Genomic DNA, 17,613 nt, shown 5'->3' with positions numbered 1-17,613 from the left:
GTTATCAGGTCATGTGTCTCCTTCAGGCCTTCTTGGGGGTTTATGTAGACCAGTGGGCGCCAGAGACCGTGACAGCAGTTGTAATTGTTAGAGTGTATGTGGTCTTTCTTCACGGCATCAGAGATGACTCAGACAGGCTGTGTGCTTTTGAGCAGCTGGTGGTTAAGTGCAGAGTATGAATTCATCCATCCAGTTCCTCATTTACTCATTCAGCATATTTTGTTGAATTCTATGTTAGCTGCCTTCAGGCCCTGGGGGTACGTGGCAAGCAGAAACCACCTGTCTCTGCCTCCCTGGCATTTGTAGCCTAGGGGGTAAGGCAGGTGCTTCACCCCACAAGCAAGAGTAAGGGAGTGAAGGCAGTGCGCAGACATTTGCCTGTGAAGAAAGAGGGAACAGTTTATTCTCCCTAGAGGAGTCAAAGAATCTGCAGTTAGTAGGACAGTTGGAATTGGAATTTAAAAGATAATATACTAGGATGATGTGTGAGAGAGAGCAGAGAGTCCAAGCAAAGGGATCAGTGTGTGCAGAGATACGAATGAGTGGGCGTTTGCAAGGAGTGAGGAACAGCGAGCAGCCTTGGCCGTGGAGGGCTGTCTGCTCTGCTCAGGTTGTATGCTGAGTGCAGATGGGTTCTTCATTTTGTCCTTGTTACTTGTTTTAAAATAAATGTGCATTTTATTGAAGTGTAGCATGGATGTGTTGAAAACTGTACAAGTCTTACCTGTACAGTTTGATGAGCCATCTCAGGATAAATGGACCTGTGTAACCACCACGGAGGTCAAGAGCATTCGCAGCCCCCAGCAGGCTCCTCCATCCTCTGCCCAGCCTAAACCAGTCTTCTGCCTTCTAATACGATGCATTAGTTTGGGCTGTTTTTGAAGCATGATACTACCAGGGACATTGTTGTCCATTTCTTGTGTATTTTGCGGGGATCGGTCTTTTGGGTGTACACCCAGGATCACAACTGGTCAAGGAAGGTTATAAGGCACCGAGTGACAGGGTCGTAACTGTAACAGAACTGAACTGGCAGCAGGGTCAAGGCCACTGGGGAGAGCTGGGAGGCTGTGGCTGTGATTCAGAGCCTCGCAAGTGCAAGGACCTTTACCTCTGACTGATTTCAGTCTTCCCAGTGCCCTGCATAACAGGTCTTTGAAATATTGCTGGAAAGGGCAGTGGTGGTGGAAGTTAAGACAGTTACCGTGACTTGGATGTCAGGCTGTCAGGGAACACGAGGGGTTACTTAAGTCCTGGCTGGAAGAGCAAGAAGGATGCCTGGAGCCACAGTGGGTAGAGCAAAGGGGTCTATGAAAGGAAGGTCAAGTCCGGAATCCTGATTTTGAAGGGCTTGTGGCATGTTAGGATTCAGTCAGCAGTTGGGTAGGCAGGTGCGGTGCTCAGAAGGCAGATCTGAGGCAGAGATGTCGAGCATCACCAGCACAGGGCACAGTGTCTCAGTCTGAAAACCCTAACTTCAAGTGACTACAATCATTTAGGATTCCTATAAAGATGACTACAGATCAGACTGCTCTAGCACTAGTTAGTTCCCTGGACTAACAATGTCAGCGAGGATCCAGGGTCCTCCTGCTTTTCTGCTTTAGTCTTCCCTGTTGGTTGACTTTGCCCCAGAATAGACCCCTGGTGGTTATAGGGTGCCTGATGTGCCTCAATGTGACTTCTCAAGTCTCTGTGGCCATCATTGTGTCCCAACCCACACCCACATGACTGCTGCAAAGACTCATCTCCTGCCCTTCAGCCCCTTAGGTCCACTTTGAATGTGGGGAGGATGGGGTCGGCTGTGGGTGAGGTCATGCAGGGCATGCAGTGGGAGGCGACTCCAGCCTTGGGAGGGAGAAGAGATGGCAGGGAAGGAGCACCAAAGATCAATCATGAAGGATTCAGGATTAAAAGGTTAGGATATCTACAGCCTGTGGTCTCCTGACCTCTGGGGGCCACTGCTGGCAGAAAGCAGACTTGGATGGATGGGTCAGGCACCATGAGTGCAGTAACCATGATAAGCGGTTTGACGCCAGCCTGACCTTCCCCTTGGTCGGGTCTGTCTGTTCTGTAACAGGGAGTTTCTCAGCTGTGGAGTTGGATGACAGGCCTGTTGAACACCATGGTCTGTTTTCATGAGCATCAGTTCCATAAGGCTATTACGTAATCCAAGGACCGTCCAGAGTTGAAAAGCCTGTGTCCATTTTGAAGAATCAAGAATTCTTGTTAGATCTTGATAAAACTTCTAGCTCTGCAGCCTCTCTGGAGAATGGAAATAAAATCTTTTAAATTAAATAATAATAAGAAAAAGACATCAGGAGGAGGAGAGGAGGGCCCTCAGTGGAGGTCCACATGGATTAAGCAGAGGTCAGTTTCGGACCAGGGGAATGTGGTCGTGAAACTAGTGTGGATTTCAGACAATTGGAGTTTAACCCCGGCAGGGACTGGGGGTGGGGGAGATGCCGTAGCTCTGAGAGCCACGGAGTGAGGGCTGGAGGTCAGAGGAGCCCTGGGAGAGGGCATTGCTGTGGGGTGGGGAGGGACAGCAGCTAGCGTAGCGTCTGTGAGGGTGAGGACAGCACTCACTAAGGTCAGTGACGTTGAGGGAGACGGGGGAAGCCTCTGTGACAGATGCAGAGAGAGGGGCTTTATTTTCACTCTTGGGTTGGTGGGGACTGGGTCTTGTGTGTCAGTGGAAAAGAAGGTGCTTGGGAGCAAGCTGAGGTGGGAGGTGGGAGGAGGCTCAGGGTAGAGGATGGCAGCCTCGGGCAAGGCTGGAGCCCAGGGAGGGGCGCCTGTGCCACGAACTGGGCTGGGGTCCTCTGTCTCCGGGTGTGCTGTGGCATGCTGACAGGACAGTTGCATGGGGGCCAGACGCTTCTGGGAGCCTGGGAGCCGTAGGAGGCCGCTGACAGACAGTGGGAGCACCTCCTTGCCTGGTGACCTGGTTTCTTCTGAACTTTCAGAGGAGGGCAGACTTACAGCTCCATTGGAGCTGGGAATGGACTCTGAATTCCCCAGCTTTGCAGATGAGGTAAAAGGAAGAGGGAACCGGCAGCCGTGGGTGCTCTGCCTCTGTCTAAGGACGTGAAGGATGCCTGACCCCTTTCACTCTAGGCCCTGGAAGATGTTTTGTTGGGCTGCTTTAGAGGATTCTCCTGGGCTCCCCCCAACCCGACCCCCTGCTGTATGTTCAGTCTCAGGGAACAGGGGCCAGACCCCAGGCCTCCTGTGTCCTAGATGGCAAAGTAGGAACATTTTTTAGGTCTAGAATTCTAAAACCAGGAGGAGCTCTTCGTGTAGGGATCACAGAACTCTATAGGGTCCTGAGAGGTAAATTAAGTCAATAGAACCAGATGAGGTATTGAAAATTGGGGGGTGTGGGGTGGGGATAAGCAATCTAATTGCATATTAACAGGTGGGAATAATTTTCACTTCACAAAGAAGTTTTTTCTCCAGTTTTCTTGGTATGTACATCCCTTTCATATTTTTAAATGTTTTTTTAAATGTTTTTATTTATTTTTGAGAGAGAGAGAAAAAGAGAAACAGCACAAGTGGATCAGGGATACAGAGAGAGGGAGACACAGAATCCAAAGCAGGCTCCAGGCTCCAAGCTGTCAGCACAGAGCCTGACATGAGCCTCAAACTGCGTGATCATGACCTGAGCCAAAGTCAGACGCTCAACTGACTGAGCAGCCCAGATGCCTCCCTTTCATACTTTTTAAAATCTTTTACCTTTGAGAGAGACCTGGATAGAGATACATTCTGTATGTTTTGACAAATCCAGAGTCCCCACATGATGCTCTGGGTCACCGGGAAATTAGTGTCACTCCTTGGTCCCAGATTTTCTCACCAGCTCTTCCATTCATGAGAAATCTCCCAGCTTTGAAACTGGGGGCAGAGGGGGGAGGGGGAAAGTGGAAGCGGGGTGACGGTCATGGAGGAGGGCACTGGCAGGGAAGAGCACTGGGTGTTGTTATATGGAAACCAACTTGACAATAAACTATAAAAAAAAAAAAAAGAAAAGAAACTGGTGACTCGTTCGTGTTGCTACAGACACATGGGCCACCCTGAACATGGTGTGTTCTCAGGCTGGACCCGGCCAGTCAGGCTCAGATGCAGCCTGGCCTCCAGTTTTCCCAGCTGCTGAAGCAACTCGCCACAACTTCTCAAGAAATTTTGAAGATGTGCCAAAATGTGTGTTTGGATTGATCTTATTCTTTCCCCCACCAGCACTGGCCTGTGTTTGTGGAGGTTAAAGACCTACTGACGTTGGTGCCGCCCCTGGTGGGCCTGAAGGGGAACCTGGAAATGACGCTGGCGTCACGACTCTCCACCGCTGTAAGTAGATATCTGAGCGTCTGGGCCACTTGCCTCCCAGGGATGGACACCTGGGCACCTCCAGTGTCCTTATAGCCTGTTAGGTGGATTTGCCTCCCTGAGGTTTTGTTCTGTCACGATGCTCCACCTGGTCGCTCCTCGCAGCCTGCTATCCTGTTCCACAGTCAGCTGGACTGCTGGCGAGGGCCAGGCTCAGCCCCGGTGCCCTTGGTTTCTCCTTTAACCTGCTGTGTCCCTGAGCCTGGCTCACATTCATGCAGAAGCGCAGACTCACGGGAGGGTTTTAGAGAGGAGACAGGATTGTCGTCACCGCATCACCCATCTCTTTTCGAGGATTTTCTTCTCAACGATGACTCTGAAATGTCCCATCAGCAGAGGGGTCTTCTCAGGGCTCCCCAACTCACACTCTCCCTCCAGCTGTCATTCGTTCTACCCTTCCTAGCTATCCTGGGGATTGCATTTCTTTTCCTTCTGTTAGGCAGAATGGTCTCTCTTCTGTGAAACCCACTTTACATCCAGGATGCGAACAAGGCCTATGGCAAGAAGAGTGTGGGGTGGTCAAGAAGGGCGATGTAACTGGAACAGTGAGGGCAAGAGATGGGGGCCTGCCTGGAGAGCGGGAGGGGCGGACAGCCAGACAGGTGTGGCCAAAGAGCCGCATCCCAATCCATGGGACCTGTGTGTGCTTCCTTATATGGACAGGGTCTTGGCAGGTGTGATGAAGTGAAGGTCCTTGACACGGGAGATGATCCTGGATTGTCCACCTGGGCCCATCACAAGGCTCCTTAGGAAGGGGGGACAGGGACGTTTCAGAAGAAAAGGCCATGTGAGGGAAGTCAAATCAGAGAGGATGCTATGCCAGTGGGTTTGAAGATGGAGGAAGAGCCAGGAAATGTGACTTTACCTGTTGGGAAAGGTGAAGAAACGGGTTCCTCCCTTGAGCTTTCTGGGGGAGTAAGGCCCCGTTGACACCTTGATTTTTGCTCCATAATGCTCATTTCAGGCTCATGGCCTCCGGAAGTGTAGGAAAATGCACTTCTGTTGTTTAAAGTCACTAGATTTATGATAATTTGCTACAACAGTAACAGGGAACTACCACACAGGGTTGGATCATTTACAGCCCCTGAAGGACACTGAACTGTCTTAAGCAGCAGGTAACTTGATGCAGACACATGCCCATATGCTGAGGTTGGTCAGTGTTTGAGAGGGAAAAAATGTTGATTGTTAACTCTTCCATGGTGGCATTTCCAGTGTCACATTTTTATTTTGCCTGCTTTTATACATTTTAAACATTTTCTGCAATGATTGTATCTTAGCGTTGCAGTTTGTTTAACATACATAAGACATGGAGGAAAAACACAACATTACAGCTGTCTGTCGGCGGGGGAGCCCCATTCTGATCACAGTAGAACCTTTGCAGTCACTCCACATCCATCCTTTTTTTTTTTTTTAAGTCACTGTGTTAAGGTATAAACAATAACAACTCACAGATTTTAAGGGTACAGGCCAGTGAATTTTGACACATCTGCATCCCTAGATACTATCATCCTAGTCGAGATACAGAACATTTCCATCTCCCCAGGAGAAGTTTCCTTGGGCACTCAGTCCACCCTCTCACACCACTCTGTCCTGGCAACTCCGACTCAGCTCCTGTCTAATAGATGAGTTTTGTTTTCAGCTCCTATTCATGATTTTTAAAAATACTCCTAGTGCAACTTGAATTAGAAGAAGATTTTTTAATATTTTATATTTATTTTGTTTTACTCATATTATTTTCCTTACATTGTTCTGAATGTTTTTCCATCATGTAATAGGACAGGAAAAGGAAACAAGAGGCTTAAATATTGGGAAGGAAGAGAAAAATGCATTATCTGCTACCACTATGTTTGCCTTCTTGGAATAATCTAAGCAAATCAACTAGAAAACTACTAAACTAAGAAGCTCAATAAAGCAACCTGGTTTTAAGGTATCTAGATGAAATTTAAAAATATATATGTATTAACATACATAAATATGTATCTGTGTACACACTAGAAATAATCATTTACAAAATACAGTTGGAAAAGAGGTATCTTTCAAACCATTAATTTTATTTTTACTTTATTTACTTGTTTATTTATAATGGAATATACTTTTGATAACAGTACAAACCAGAGGAAATAAACAAGGCTTGCGTAGGTCATCTCATTTGCACATTTCACAAAGCAGTCATGTCCAATAACTAATACTCTGATTATTCAAGAAAGTCTGTATTCATACAGAAAAAGAATCACCAGAGGTCACATAATGTTTGTTTTCAAAATAGACAAGATGCCTTTCAATGGACCACTGTAACCTAGAGAGATACCCAAGATTCATGTTAGAATTTCAGCACAAAGAAAAATTTGCAGGAAAAAACAATATTTACACAGACTCAGGAAGAAGAAACATCCTTTTAAAAGTTACTCTAGGATTTAGTAATATTTTAGGAGTGATTTCAGCTGGAGTTGCCTCTTTAGTGAACAAACGGGGGCTCTGAGGCTCACCACGGATGGCACGGGAGGAGGAAGGAAGGTGGACACAGCAACAGAGAGGAAAACCCAAGCACTCTGGCACCAAGTTGTATTACATATCCAGAAGGCACTGCTTAGAAGAACCAGGGTTTCCAAAACCAGATATATTTTGGAGTGGCTAGCAGTGAGGATGGTTGGACAGGTGGCTGTTTAATGCATTTTCAAGACAGTAGAAGTCACCGTGGGAAACTTACAGTAGAGCTGACCTCCTATAGGAAATCCTTCAGGAACACTGTGTTCTCGTTAAACATGTAGGAAAGACCAAGCCAACAGATCTGCAGTTCATAGCGAGACAAAGCCAGTGTGATCTGGGCTAAGTACACAGAAAGAACAGAGCCTCCTCAAGAAGGCAAGAGAAACATTTTTTTGCACGTGCTCCTTTTAGTGTGCTGACTTAGGGCATTCCACAAGACTTGGAAATAGTGATGGACCAATTAACCTGGTCTGTCAGTTATAGGTAATTGCAAAATATCAAAACATAATGATGCAGAATTCTAGTTGAGGTTGCTAAATGCTAAGGAAATTCTCCAATTCTTAACTTGCAATAAGACCTTTTATAATAAATTCAGATACAACTTACAGCTGGTTTGTTGGCTTTCTAATTCATTGCTCTAGTACGTTTGGTAGCCATCCGCACTCAGGGTCACAAAGCATTCTGCAAATCACTAAAGTCCTATTTTAAAATTTCCTCCTTCCACCTAAATTTCCACAGTGTGCTAAGTAATCTGTAGGACAGAAGGGAGAGAGGAATGAAGGGTGAGTCTGAACATAATCCTGCAAGGCAGAGCTACCAAGCCAACCTCCACTAGACCAAAATAAGAGCACAGAAATATGAGGGAAAATGTTTGCTGATGCTTAACTCCAAAACGTTAAGTTGCTCAAAACTCCCAGTTTGAGAGAGAAGACTGGTTTTAGACTCGGGTCTCCCTTTCTGATCTATAAGCATCACGAGGCCCCTCAGGAGTCACTGAGACAACATAACATAGAGGCATCTATCAGAAGACTTAATGCTTTGCTGTGCACTTAGTGCGCGGGGTATTAGGAGCAGATGGAATTTCTTTAAAATACGTACATAAAAACTTAGGAAGTTCTCCTCAACATGAAATGCAAAATGTCCATAGCTGACCGTCAGTCTCCTGCCAGAGCAGAGCTGGAAACGTTGCGTATGCAAGTACTAATTACAGTGGTTTTAAGATTAGTTAGAAACAGCACCAAGTAACATCCTCAAGTGTACATACCAGTTAAACTCATATAATATCAGTTCTAATCCAGTTAGAAATTAAAATTATGGATGTTGCCTCAAATATTTGGGATTCCACAAATTTACAGGCAGACTATGTAACAAACTAGACTCTAGTTTTAAGAAAACATCACGGTTCAATATCTATTCCAAAAATGAACTCAAGTCCCAACGGTAATGTCAAAAGTCATTTATCTGGAAATTAGAACCTTAAATGGAAATTAGAACACTTAAATGTGTTTGTACAAATTTGCAAATAACAAAGTAACAGGAAAAAAAAATAGAAAAGACCTGTACAAGTCTGGCCTTTGATCTATTTTTCCCCCAAAGGTGTTTGACAAATCCATTAATTCAGCAGATTGATAACAGGCTGTTGGTTCTCCTGTGAATTGTGTGGCCCTGTGAACGAGCCCAAAGCTGCTCCATGGAGGGACAGGATGGAGAGCTTGGTTCTCTGTTGTTCGCCTGTTCAGCAGAACACAGGTGGTTCAAACAAAAGTTTAACTTACCAAAGACGTGAGACCATCACAGTATTACAAAAAGAGCATAAACGTTCCTTTGACCTAATGGATATTTAAAACACCACCACCACCACCAACAAAACATACACAGTTCTGTAGCTACTGCTTATGTACAAAACCTGAAAGCACACCAGGATCTGAATGTCTTTTCTGCAGTTATACAGTGTAGTGAGTTTGGCACTTCGTTGTAGTGAAATTTCCAAGGGCACAGTCCTTACTACAGTAGCACATAACCTGCAAACATTGGGCAAACATCCTGTACAGGAAATGTGTTTTGCTGCCAGGTCTGACAAAAGGAAAAAATTTTTTTGCTTTTTTTTTTTAAATCGGGAAAAGGAAAAGGAGGGGTGAAAGACATCTTTGGACTTCTTCTCTCAATTTCTGCTGTAAACAGTCTGAAGTAAAGTGTACCTGCTCACTAACTCTCTCTTAGCCTCACACCAGCTGTGTGTTATAGTCTTGACGCTGTGTGGAAAGCTTTGGTTGGGCAACACATTGTCGACGTCAAAATCTAACGTGTCACTGTCCGTGAGGTCGTTCCAAATGATGGACTCCATGTCAATCAATATGCCATCCAAGTCACTCGGGAGCCTACCCTGGTAGAGAAGGTCCATCCTGCCATGGCCATTGCAGCTGCTCACTGAGGAGTAGGCCCCAGGGCGTTTGTCTGTATGGTGTGGGACAGAGGTCCGTGTACAGCTGTTTTCACTGGGAGCGGTTCATCCTCGAGGTGTGGGGCATGGTGTTGGCCGCGTAGGGCAAGGCACGCCCATTAACTGCGACTGTTGGCTGGGTACGTCCTGGCTGGGTGTGGGAGCTGGGGTTCATCATTTTGTTATGAGATGCCTGGCTGCCATAGGTTGACATGACCAAATTAGGGTCCATCAGTACATTCTGACCAAGGACGCGGCTGTTGGGTTGGGCGATCCCAGGATCAACTGCTGTCATAATATTGTTACGGGGAGGAGAGTCTGAAGTAAGCAGCTCCTTCAAGAGTCCCCGGGGCACAGTTACCCTGACTCAAACCTCCATAGCTCCATTTGTTGTCCTCAAGTGTTACATAGGCAAGTGGGGCAAAGGCCTCATGCTGGACTGGCCATGTGTGTATTTTTGGGAATTGGGGCTGGGTGAATTCATACCGCTGTTAGGTGGTGCAGGTGAGTAGCATGGTGCCTGCTGCATCATGGTGCCAGGTGAAGACTGGGTTAAAACAGTTCATGGCATTGGTGATGAGAGAGGGTTGAGATTATCCAAAAGATTTTCCATATTTTCAGGATTGCTTATCTCAGACAGACTGAGTGGAGCAGAAGCCATCTGTGCAGCAGAGGTGGGTACACCACAGAATGCACATCCCCTTCTCCAAGATCATCTTGCTGGGTCCTAATGGGAGAAAGTCTCCCACTAATTGTACTAGCATCTGAGCTAGTTGGAGGGTGAAATGCATGCCAGTTGTCAAAGTCATCGCTGCGGTGAGAGCCAGCACTCACATGCCATTTATAAAAGTGAGCTCCTGGGCTGTCCCAGGCACCCTCCTGGCCAGAGTGTAGGCATGCTTTATTTCTTAACAGCTGGGCCCCGGCTCTTAGCAAATTTATGCTTGTTGTCCATGGACGCTGCTTTTCTCCAGGGGGGGTTTCCACTCTTGCCTCCCTCTGGACTGAGCATCCATGAAGAACTTTTTCCAGTTTCTTCAAATGGACTTGCTGTGGAGGAACAGATTATGGCGAATTGGATTATTCCAGCCGGAGGAGCTGTTGCTGTCACCCTTATCCTTGAAGCAGGGCACGCGCTTGACCATCCACTCGTAGATCTGCGACCCTGTGAGCCGCTTGCGCTCTGAGCTCTCGATGGCCTTGGTGATGAGGTGGGTGTAGAACAGGCTGTCCAGTGCATTTCCGAGAGAAGAGCTGCTCTTTGGCTGTTGTGCCGCTAGGGGCCAGGCAGTGGCTCTAGTGCCAGCAGCTGCCCTGACCCCCGCACCGCTGCCCCCCCAGGTGGTGGCCCCGACTGGCCCCGGGGGCCTGAGCTCCAGCAGGTTCTGGTTGCTCAGGAAGTTTGTGTTGAGAGCGGCCGCAGAGGCCAAGGCCAGGCCTGGAGGTGGCCGAGGTGGACTGGCCAAACGATGGCCTGGGTAGCGACGGGGGCATCGGCTCCAGGTCCGGATCTACCCAGATCCAGGGGCACTTGGGCCATGGTGACCCCCACCCCTCCCCCAGCCACAGGAGAGCCAGCAGGAGGGGGCGCGAAGGGTGGGCGGAGCTTTGCAGGGTGAGGTCTGCGCAGGCAGCCCACAAAAATAGGAGGAAGGCTCAGCAGAGGGGAAGTGCGAGCCCCCAAGGTGATGTCACGGGTCCATCAACCTCCAGGCTCCTGCAGGTTCGCGCCGGGCAGGTCAGCAGGCCAGGTTCCCCGGGTTGGGACAGGGCTGCGGCCCGAAGTACTGACTGCCGCTCGCTCGCCTGGGGGTCGGACCGTTCCGCTACTGCCTGTGGAGTGTGGCAGCGGTCGCTGCAGAGACTCTATATTTAAATTCTTTTAATCTTTATTTATTTTTGCAAGAGAGACTGAGTATGAGCGGGGAGAGGGGGCAGAGTGGGAGGGAGACACCGAATCCGAAGCAGGCTCCAAAGTTGGAGTCCTCCAGGTTCCCCGCCCCACCCCAGCCCCGTGTGTGTGTGTGTGTGTGTGTGTGTGTGTGTGTGTGTATTTTTTTGTAATGAAAACCATTAACTAATTTTAAAACATTTTCAGAATGAAGCCTCAGATATGTTCAAGACCTATAGAAATGAAATCATTATACTCTGTAAAGGGAAATAAAATTTAGAGAGAGAGAGATGGAGTTTCTGAATCAGGTTGTGACTCAGTCAGTTAGGCATCTCACTTCAGCTCAGGTCATGATCTCACTGCCTGTGGGTTTGAGCCACTTGGAGCTCTGTGCTGACAGTTCAGAGCCTGGAGCCTGCTTCCAATTCTGTGTCTTCCTCGCTCTCTGCGCCTCCCCCACTCACACTCTCCAAAATGAATAAATGTAAAAAAAAAAAAAAAAAAGCTCATGTTCCCCTCCATTCACTTCTTAAACTTACAACTTTATCCAGCAATGATTGCCTTGTAGAACTTTACTTCACAGTTTATTTGTTTGTTTGTTTTGACTATAATTGTTAAGTTAGCTAACATACATAACATATAGAGTGTGCTCTTGGCTTCAGGAGTAGGTTCCCATGATTCATCACTTACATACAGCATCCAGGGCTCATCCCAACAAGTGCCTCCTCAGTGCCCATAACCCATTTCCTTCTCCACTGCACCACCCGCATCAACCCTTAGTTTGTTCTCTGTATTTAACAGTCTCTATGGTTTGCCTCTCTCTCTCTGTTTGAAACTATTTTTTCTCCTTCCCTTCCTCTATGGTCTTCTATGAAGTTTCTCAAATTCCACATATGAGTGAGAATATATGATATCTGTCTTTCACTGGCTGAGTTATTTCACTTAGTATAATAGCCTCCAGTTCCATCCACACTGTTGCAAATGGCAGGATTTCATTCTTTCTCCTTGCCAAGTAGTATTCCATTGTCTATATAAACGTCATCTTTTTATCCGTTCATCAGTTGATGGACCTTTGGGTGCTTTCCATAAGTTGGCTATGGTTGCTAGTGCTGCTCTAAACATTGGGGATACAGGTGACCCCTATGAATCAGCACTCCTGTATCCTTTGGATAAATTCCTACTAGTGCTATTGCTGGGTCATAGGGTAATTCTATTTTTAATTTTTTGATGCACCTCCACACTGTTTTCCAGAGTGGCTGCACCAGCTTGCATTCCCACCAGCAGTGCAAGACGGTTCCCTTTTCTCCATATCCTCACTAACATCTGTTGTTTCCTCAGTTGTTAGTTTTAGCCTCTGACCAGCGTGACATGGTACCTCAGTGTGGTTTTGATTTGTATTTCCCTGAAGATGAATGATGTTGAGCATCTTTTCCTGTGTCTGTTAGCTATCTGGATGTCTTCTTTGGAAAAGTGTTTATTCATGTCTTCTGCCCATTTCTTCACTGGATTACTTGTTTTTCGGGTGTTGAGTTTGGTAAGTTCTTTATAGATTCTGGATACTAACCCGTTATCTGACATGTCATTTGCAAGTAGCTTCTCCCATTCCATCGATGCCTTTTAGTTTTGTTGAGGGAAAGCCCTCGCTGTACAGAAGCTTTCTATCTTGATGGGGTCCCAATAGTTATTTTTGCTTTAATTTCCTTTACCTGTGGAGATGTGCCAAGTAAGAAGTTGCTATGGCTGAGGTCAAATAGGTTGTTGCCTGTTTTCTCCTGTAGGGCTTTGATGATTTCCTGTCTCACATTTACACTTTTATCCATTTTGAGTTTAGTTTTGTGTATGGTGTAAGAAAGTGGTCCAGTTTCATTCTTCTGCATGTTGCCGTCCGGTTCTCTCAGCACCATTTGCCAAAGAGACGGTCTGTTTTCCTTTGGATACTCTTTCCTGCTTTGTCAAAGATTAGGTGGCCACAGAGGATACTACCCAAAGGAATCTACACCTTGAATGCAATCCCAATCAGAATTGCACTGGCGTTCTCTCAGGGCTAGAGCAAACAATCCTGAGCTTTGTATGGAACCATAAAAGCCCCCGACTTGCAAATGTAAAGTGGTAAAAGAAAACCAAAGCTGGGAGCATCCCAATCCTGGAATTTAGCCTGTACTGTAAGGCTGTCATCACCCAGACAGTGCGGTGCGGCATGAAAACAGACACACAGACCAATGGAATAGGACAGAGAGCCCAGAGCTGGGCCCACACGTGTATGTTGACATTGTTGTGCAACCGTCTCCACCAGACCTGCAGACTTTTGAATTTGGAAAACTGAAATTCGGTTACCATTAAACAATGATTCTTCACTCTTCTTCCCCCAGGCCCTGACAATCCCCATTCTACATGCTGTGTCTATAATTTTGGCTTCTCTAGGCACTTGATGTAAGTGGGATTGTATAGTCTCTGTCCTACTGTGACTGAGTTGTTTAACTTAGCATAATGCTATCAAGCCCAATCCATGTTGTAGCACATGCCAGAATGTCCTTTCTTCTTGGAGAGGAAGGTAAGATGGCAGAGTAGTATGGAGTCCCTGACCTTGTTTCATTTCTGAAATGCAGCGAGCTCAGCAACAAACCATTTTGAACAACTAGGAAATTGATCTGATCATTGACACAACAATCTGCATAATTTGAGCCAGAGAACATGGTGCAGAGAGGTGAATTCGGGTAGAGAAAAGCTGTGGAGCTGCAAAGGGTAGGGAGCTGTTTTTATGGAGCAAGAACATAGAAAGAGAAGGGGAAGAATGCGGCACATCGGTATTGTGCAAGGAAAGCGTTCCCCCCAAAAGGAGTTGGAGAGAAAGAGAAGGAGAAAGAGTGAAAATACTTACAGAGGACCAGACAAGATATCTGTTCCCCAAAACCATTGACAGGGAGAAAGGAGAGGATTTTAATACCACCAGGATTCTATAAAAAGTGGAGCACTGAGTCTGAAGTTTTGGAGCTCAGTGCCTAGTGGTGCTTTGGCTAGGAAGTAGGAGCAGGCAGCGCAGTCTGAGGGGTCTGTGGACCACACAGGGAGAAGCAGATCCTCAATATGGAGCACATTTGGTAGAGTCCTTACAGCCTGCCCAACAGCAAAAGTCCCAGCAGACCGAATGTTGCTAAGTTTACTGATATTAGAACAAAGATGCCAGAGTGCAGCAAAACCTGGTGCCAGGTGTGTGTTGTGATTTACCATAAACTCTAAGCCTCTGCCGCTGTGCAACCGTGTGAATGTTTTCTGGGACTAGCCTGTGCCTACTCATTGCTCAGGAAGGCCCCCCCTAGAGAATCAGTACGGGTCTAAGCCAGAGGGACTCTGAAATGTGGGGTTGTACAACACAGCCACATCTGAAATAAAATTCGGGGTGGAGGAGCCCCCTGACAGGCAGACAGCTTGGACACAGACAGGGTAAAGGTGGGGAACAGACAGAAGCCTGAGACAAAGGTGGTGTGCTTGATTGTGTGATCAAGGGATGTCTTCACATCCCTGCTTTCAATTCATTTGAAATACAATTTATAAATCATTAAGCATTTCTCTCTTAATGTTTTTGAGGAACTACCATACTGATTTCTGTAGTGGCTGCACAATTTTAGGTTCCCATCAGGGTTGCACAAGAGTTCCAGATTCCCCACATTGTCTCCAGCGCTTGCTATTTTTTGTTTCTTTGATAGTGATCATCCTAATGGGTATAAGATGGTATCTACTGTAATTTTGATATACATTGCCCTGGTAATTAGTTATTTCAGCATCTTTTCATGTGCTTTTTGGTCATTCTACTTTGGAGTAGCGTCTTTCTTTCAAGTCCTTTGTATATATTTAAATTGGATGGTTGGCTTTTTGTTGTTGAAGTGTAGTCCTCTATATTCTAGATATGATCCCTTATCACATCTGTGATTTGCAAATATGTTCTCCCACCCCATGGTTGCCTTTACACCCTTTGGATTGTATCCTTTCATGTACAGAAGTGTTTGATTTTGAGGTAGTCCAATTTGCCTATTTTTGGTGTCATATCCAAGAAATCACTGCCAAATTCAGTGTAATAAATCTTTTCTCCTACATTTTCTTCTAAGAGTTTTATAGCTTTAACTCTTATGTTTAGGTGTTGCACCCATTTTGAGTTCATTTCTGGGTGTGATATAATGGTCAACTTCATTCTTTTGCATGTGCATATCCAATTTTTCCAGCTAGATTTGATGAAAATACTGTCCCTTCTCCATTGAATGCTTGTGGAACCCTTGTTGAATATCATTTGACCATGAATGTGAAGTTTATTGCTAGGCTGTGTAGTCTATTCCATCGGTCTCTATGTCTGTCTTCATGTTAATAATACACTATTTTGATGACAGTTGCTTTGTAATACATTTCAAAATCATAGAATGGGAAGCCTCCAACTTTGTCCTTTTTGAGATTGACTACTTGGACCTCCTTGTTTTCATATGCACTTTTTTTTGAGAGAGAGAGAGGGAGATAGTGCAAGTAGGGGAGGGGCAAATGGAGAGAGAATCATAAGCAGACTCCACGCCCAGTGCAGATCTTGATGTGGGGCTCCATCTCACCACCATGAGATCATGACCTGAGCCGAAATCAAGAATTGGGTGCTTAACCGACTGAGCCACCCACATGCCCCTCATATGGATTTTTGAATGCGTTTTTCTCTTTTGCAAACAAATACCATTATTTTACACTTTTACCATTATATTATGCATTATATTACTATATCGTGGAACTCTTTTTTGGTTAATTTTTGGTTTTTTGCATTTTTTTAATTTATTTTTTAATTTATATCCAAGTTAGTTAGCATATAGGGCAATAATTATTTCGGGAGTAGAATCCAGTGATTCATCCCCTTTGTATAACACCCAGTGCTCATTCCAAGTGTCTTCCTTAATGTCCCTTAACCATTTAGCCCATCCCCCTCCCACAACCCCTCCAGCAATCTTCAGTTTGTTCTCTATATTTAAGAGTCTCTTGGGGCGCCTGGGTGGCTCAGTCGGTTAAGCCTCCGACTTCAGCTCAGGTCAGATCTCACAGTCGTGGGTTCAAGCCCCGCGTCAGGCTCTGTGCTGACAGCTAGTTCAGGGCCTGGAGCCTGTTTCCAGTTCTGTGTCTCCTTCTCTCTCTGCCCCTCCCCCCTCTCATGCTCTGTCTCTCTCTGTATCAAAAATAAATAAAACATTTGTTAAAAATTAAAAAAGAGTCTCTTATATTTTGTTCCCCTCCCTGTTTTTACATTACATTTTGCTTCCTTTCGCTTTTGTTCATCTGGTTTGTACCCTAAATTTCCTGAATGAGTGAAGTAATATGATATTTGTCTTTCTCTGACTGAATAGTTTCACTTACATCCTACCCTTTACTTCCATCCATGTAGTTACAAATGGCAAGATTTCATTCTTTTTGATTGCTGAATAATACTTGTGTGTGTGTGTGTGTGTGTGTGTGTGTGTGTGTGTGTGTACATACCACGTCTTCTTTATCCATTCATCTGTTGATGGACATTTGGACTCTTTCCATACTTTGGCTACTGTCAATAGTGCTGCTATAAACATTGGGGTGCGTATGCCCCTTTGAAACAGCACACCTGTGTCCCTCGGACAAATACCTAGTAGTGCAATAACTGGGGCATAGGTTAGTTTTATTTTTAATTTTTTGAGAATTCTCCGTGCTGATTTCCTAAGTGGCTGCACCAGTTTGCATTCCCACCAGCAGTGCAAAAGAGAGCCTCTTTATCTACATCCTTGCCAACAACGGTTGTTGCCGGAGTTGTTTATTTTAGCCATTCTGACTGGTGTGAGGAGGTATCTCATTGTAGTTTTGCTTTGCATTTCCCTTATGATGAGTGATGTTGAGCATTTTGTCATGTGTCTGTTAGCAATCTGGATGTCCTCTTTGGAGAAGTGTCTCTTCATGTCTTTTGCCCATTTCTTCACTAGATTGTTTGGTTTTTGGGTGAGTTTGATAAGTTCTTTATAGATTGTGGATACTAACCCTTTATCTGATATGGCATTTGCAAATATCTTCTCCCATTCTGTTGGTTGCCTTTTAGTTTTGCTGATTGTTTCCTTTGCTGTGCAGAAACTTTTTATCTTGATGAGTTCATTTTTGCTTTTATTTCCCTTGCCTCTGGAGATGTGTAAGAATGAGTAAGAAGTTGCTGTGGCCAAGGTCAAAAAGGCTTTTGCCCACTTTCTCCTCTAGTCTCCTCCTGATGTCCTCCTGTCTTACATTTAGGTCTTTCATCCATTTTAAGTTTATTTTTGTGTATGGTGTAATAAAGTGGTCCAGGTTCATTTTTCTTCATGTTCCTGTCCAGTTTTCCCAACACCATTTGCTGAAGAGACTGTCTTCCTTCTTGAGGGTTTTTATCCAGAAAGGATGCTGTATTTTG

At 45.6% G+C, this 17,613-nt stretch overlaps 1 protein-coding gene and 1 pseudogene across 1 annotated transcript in view; one reads left to right on the top strand and one right to left on the bottom strand.

Annotated features, from left to right (window-relative positions):
* SLC41A3 (solute carrier family 41 member 3) overlaps nucleotides 1–17,613 on the top strand; it is a 97,657-nt gene that overhangs the window by 41,718 nt on the left and 38,326 nt on the right. The window contains exon 3 of the mRNA XM_029918772.1: nucleotides 4,231–4,338. Coding sequence (XP_029774632.1) covers nucleotides 4,231–4,338 — 108 coding nt within the window. The remainder of the gene's footprint in view (nucleotides 1–4,230; nucleotides 4,339–17,613) is intronic.
* On the bottom strand, nucleotides 4,872–10,844 carry LOC115273304 (annotated as a pseudogene).

Source organism: Suricata suricatta, chromosome 12 (genome assembly GCF_006229205.1).
Source record: "Suricata suricatta isolate VVHF042 chromosome 12, meerkat_22Aug2017_6uvM2_HiC, whole genome shotgun sequence".
In the NCBI taxonomy this organism is placed as follows: Eukaryota; Metazoa; Chordata; class Mammalia; order Carnivora; family Herpestidae; genus Suricata; species Suricata suricatta.
Note: the sequence above shows the minus strand (reverse complement) of the source record. Positions and strands in the feature narration are given on the sequence as shown.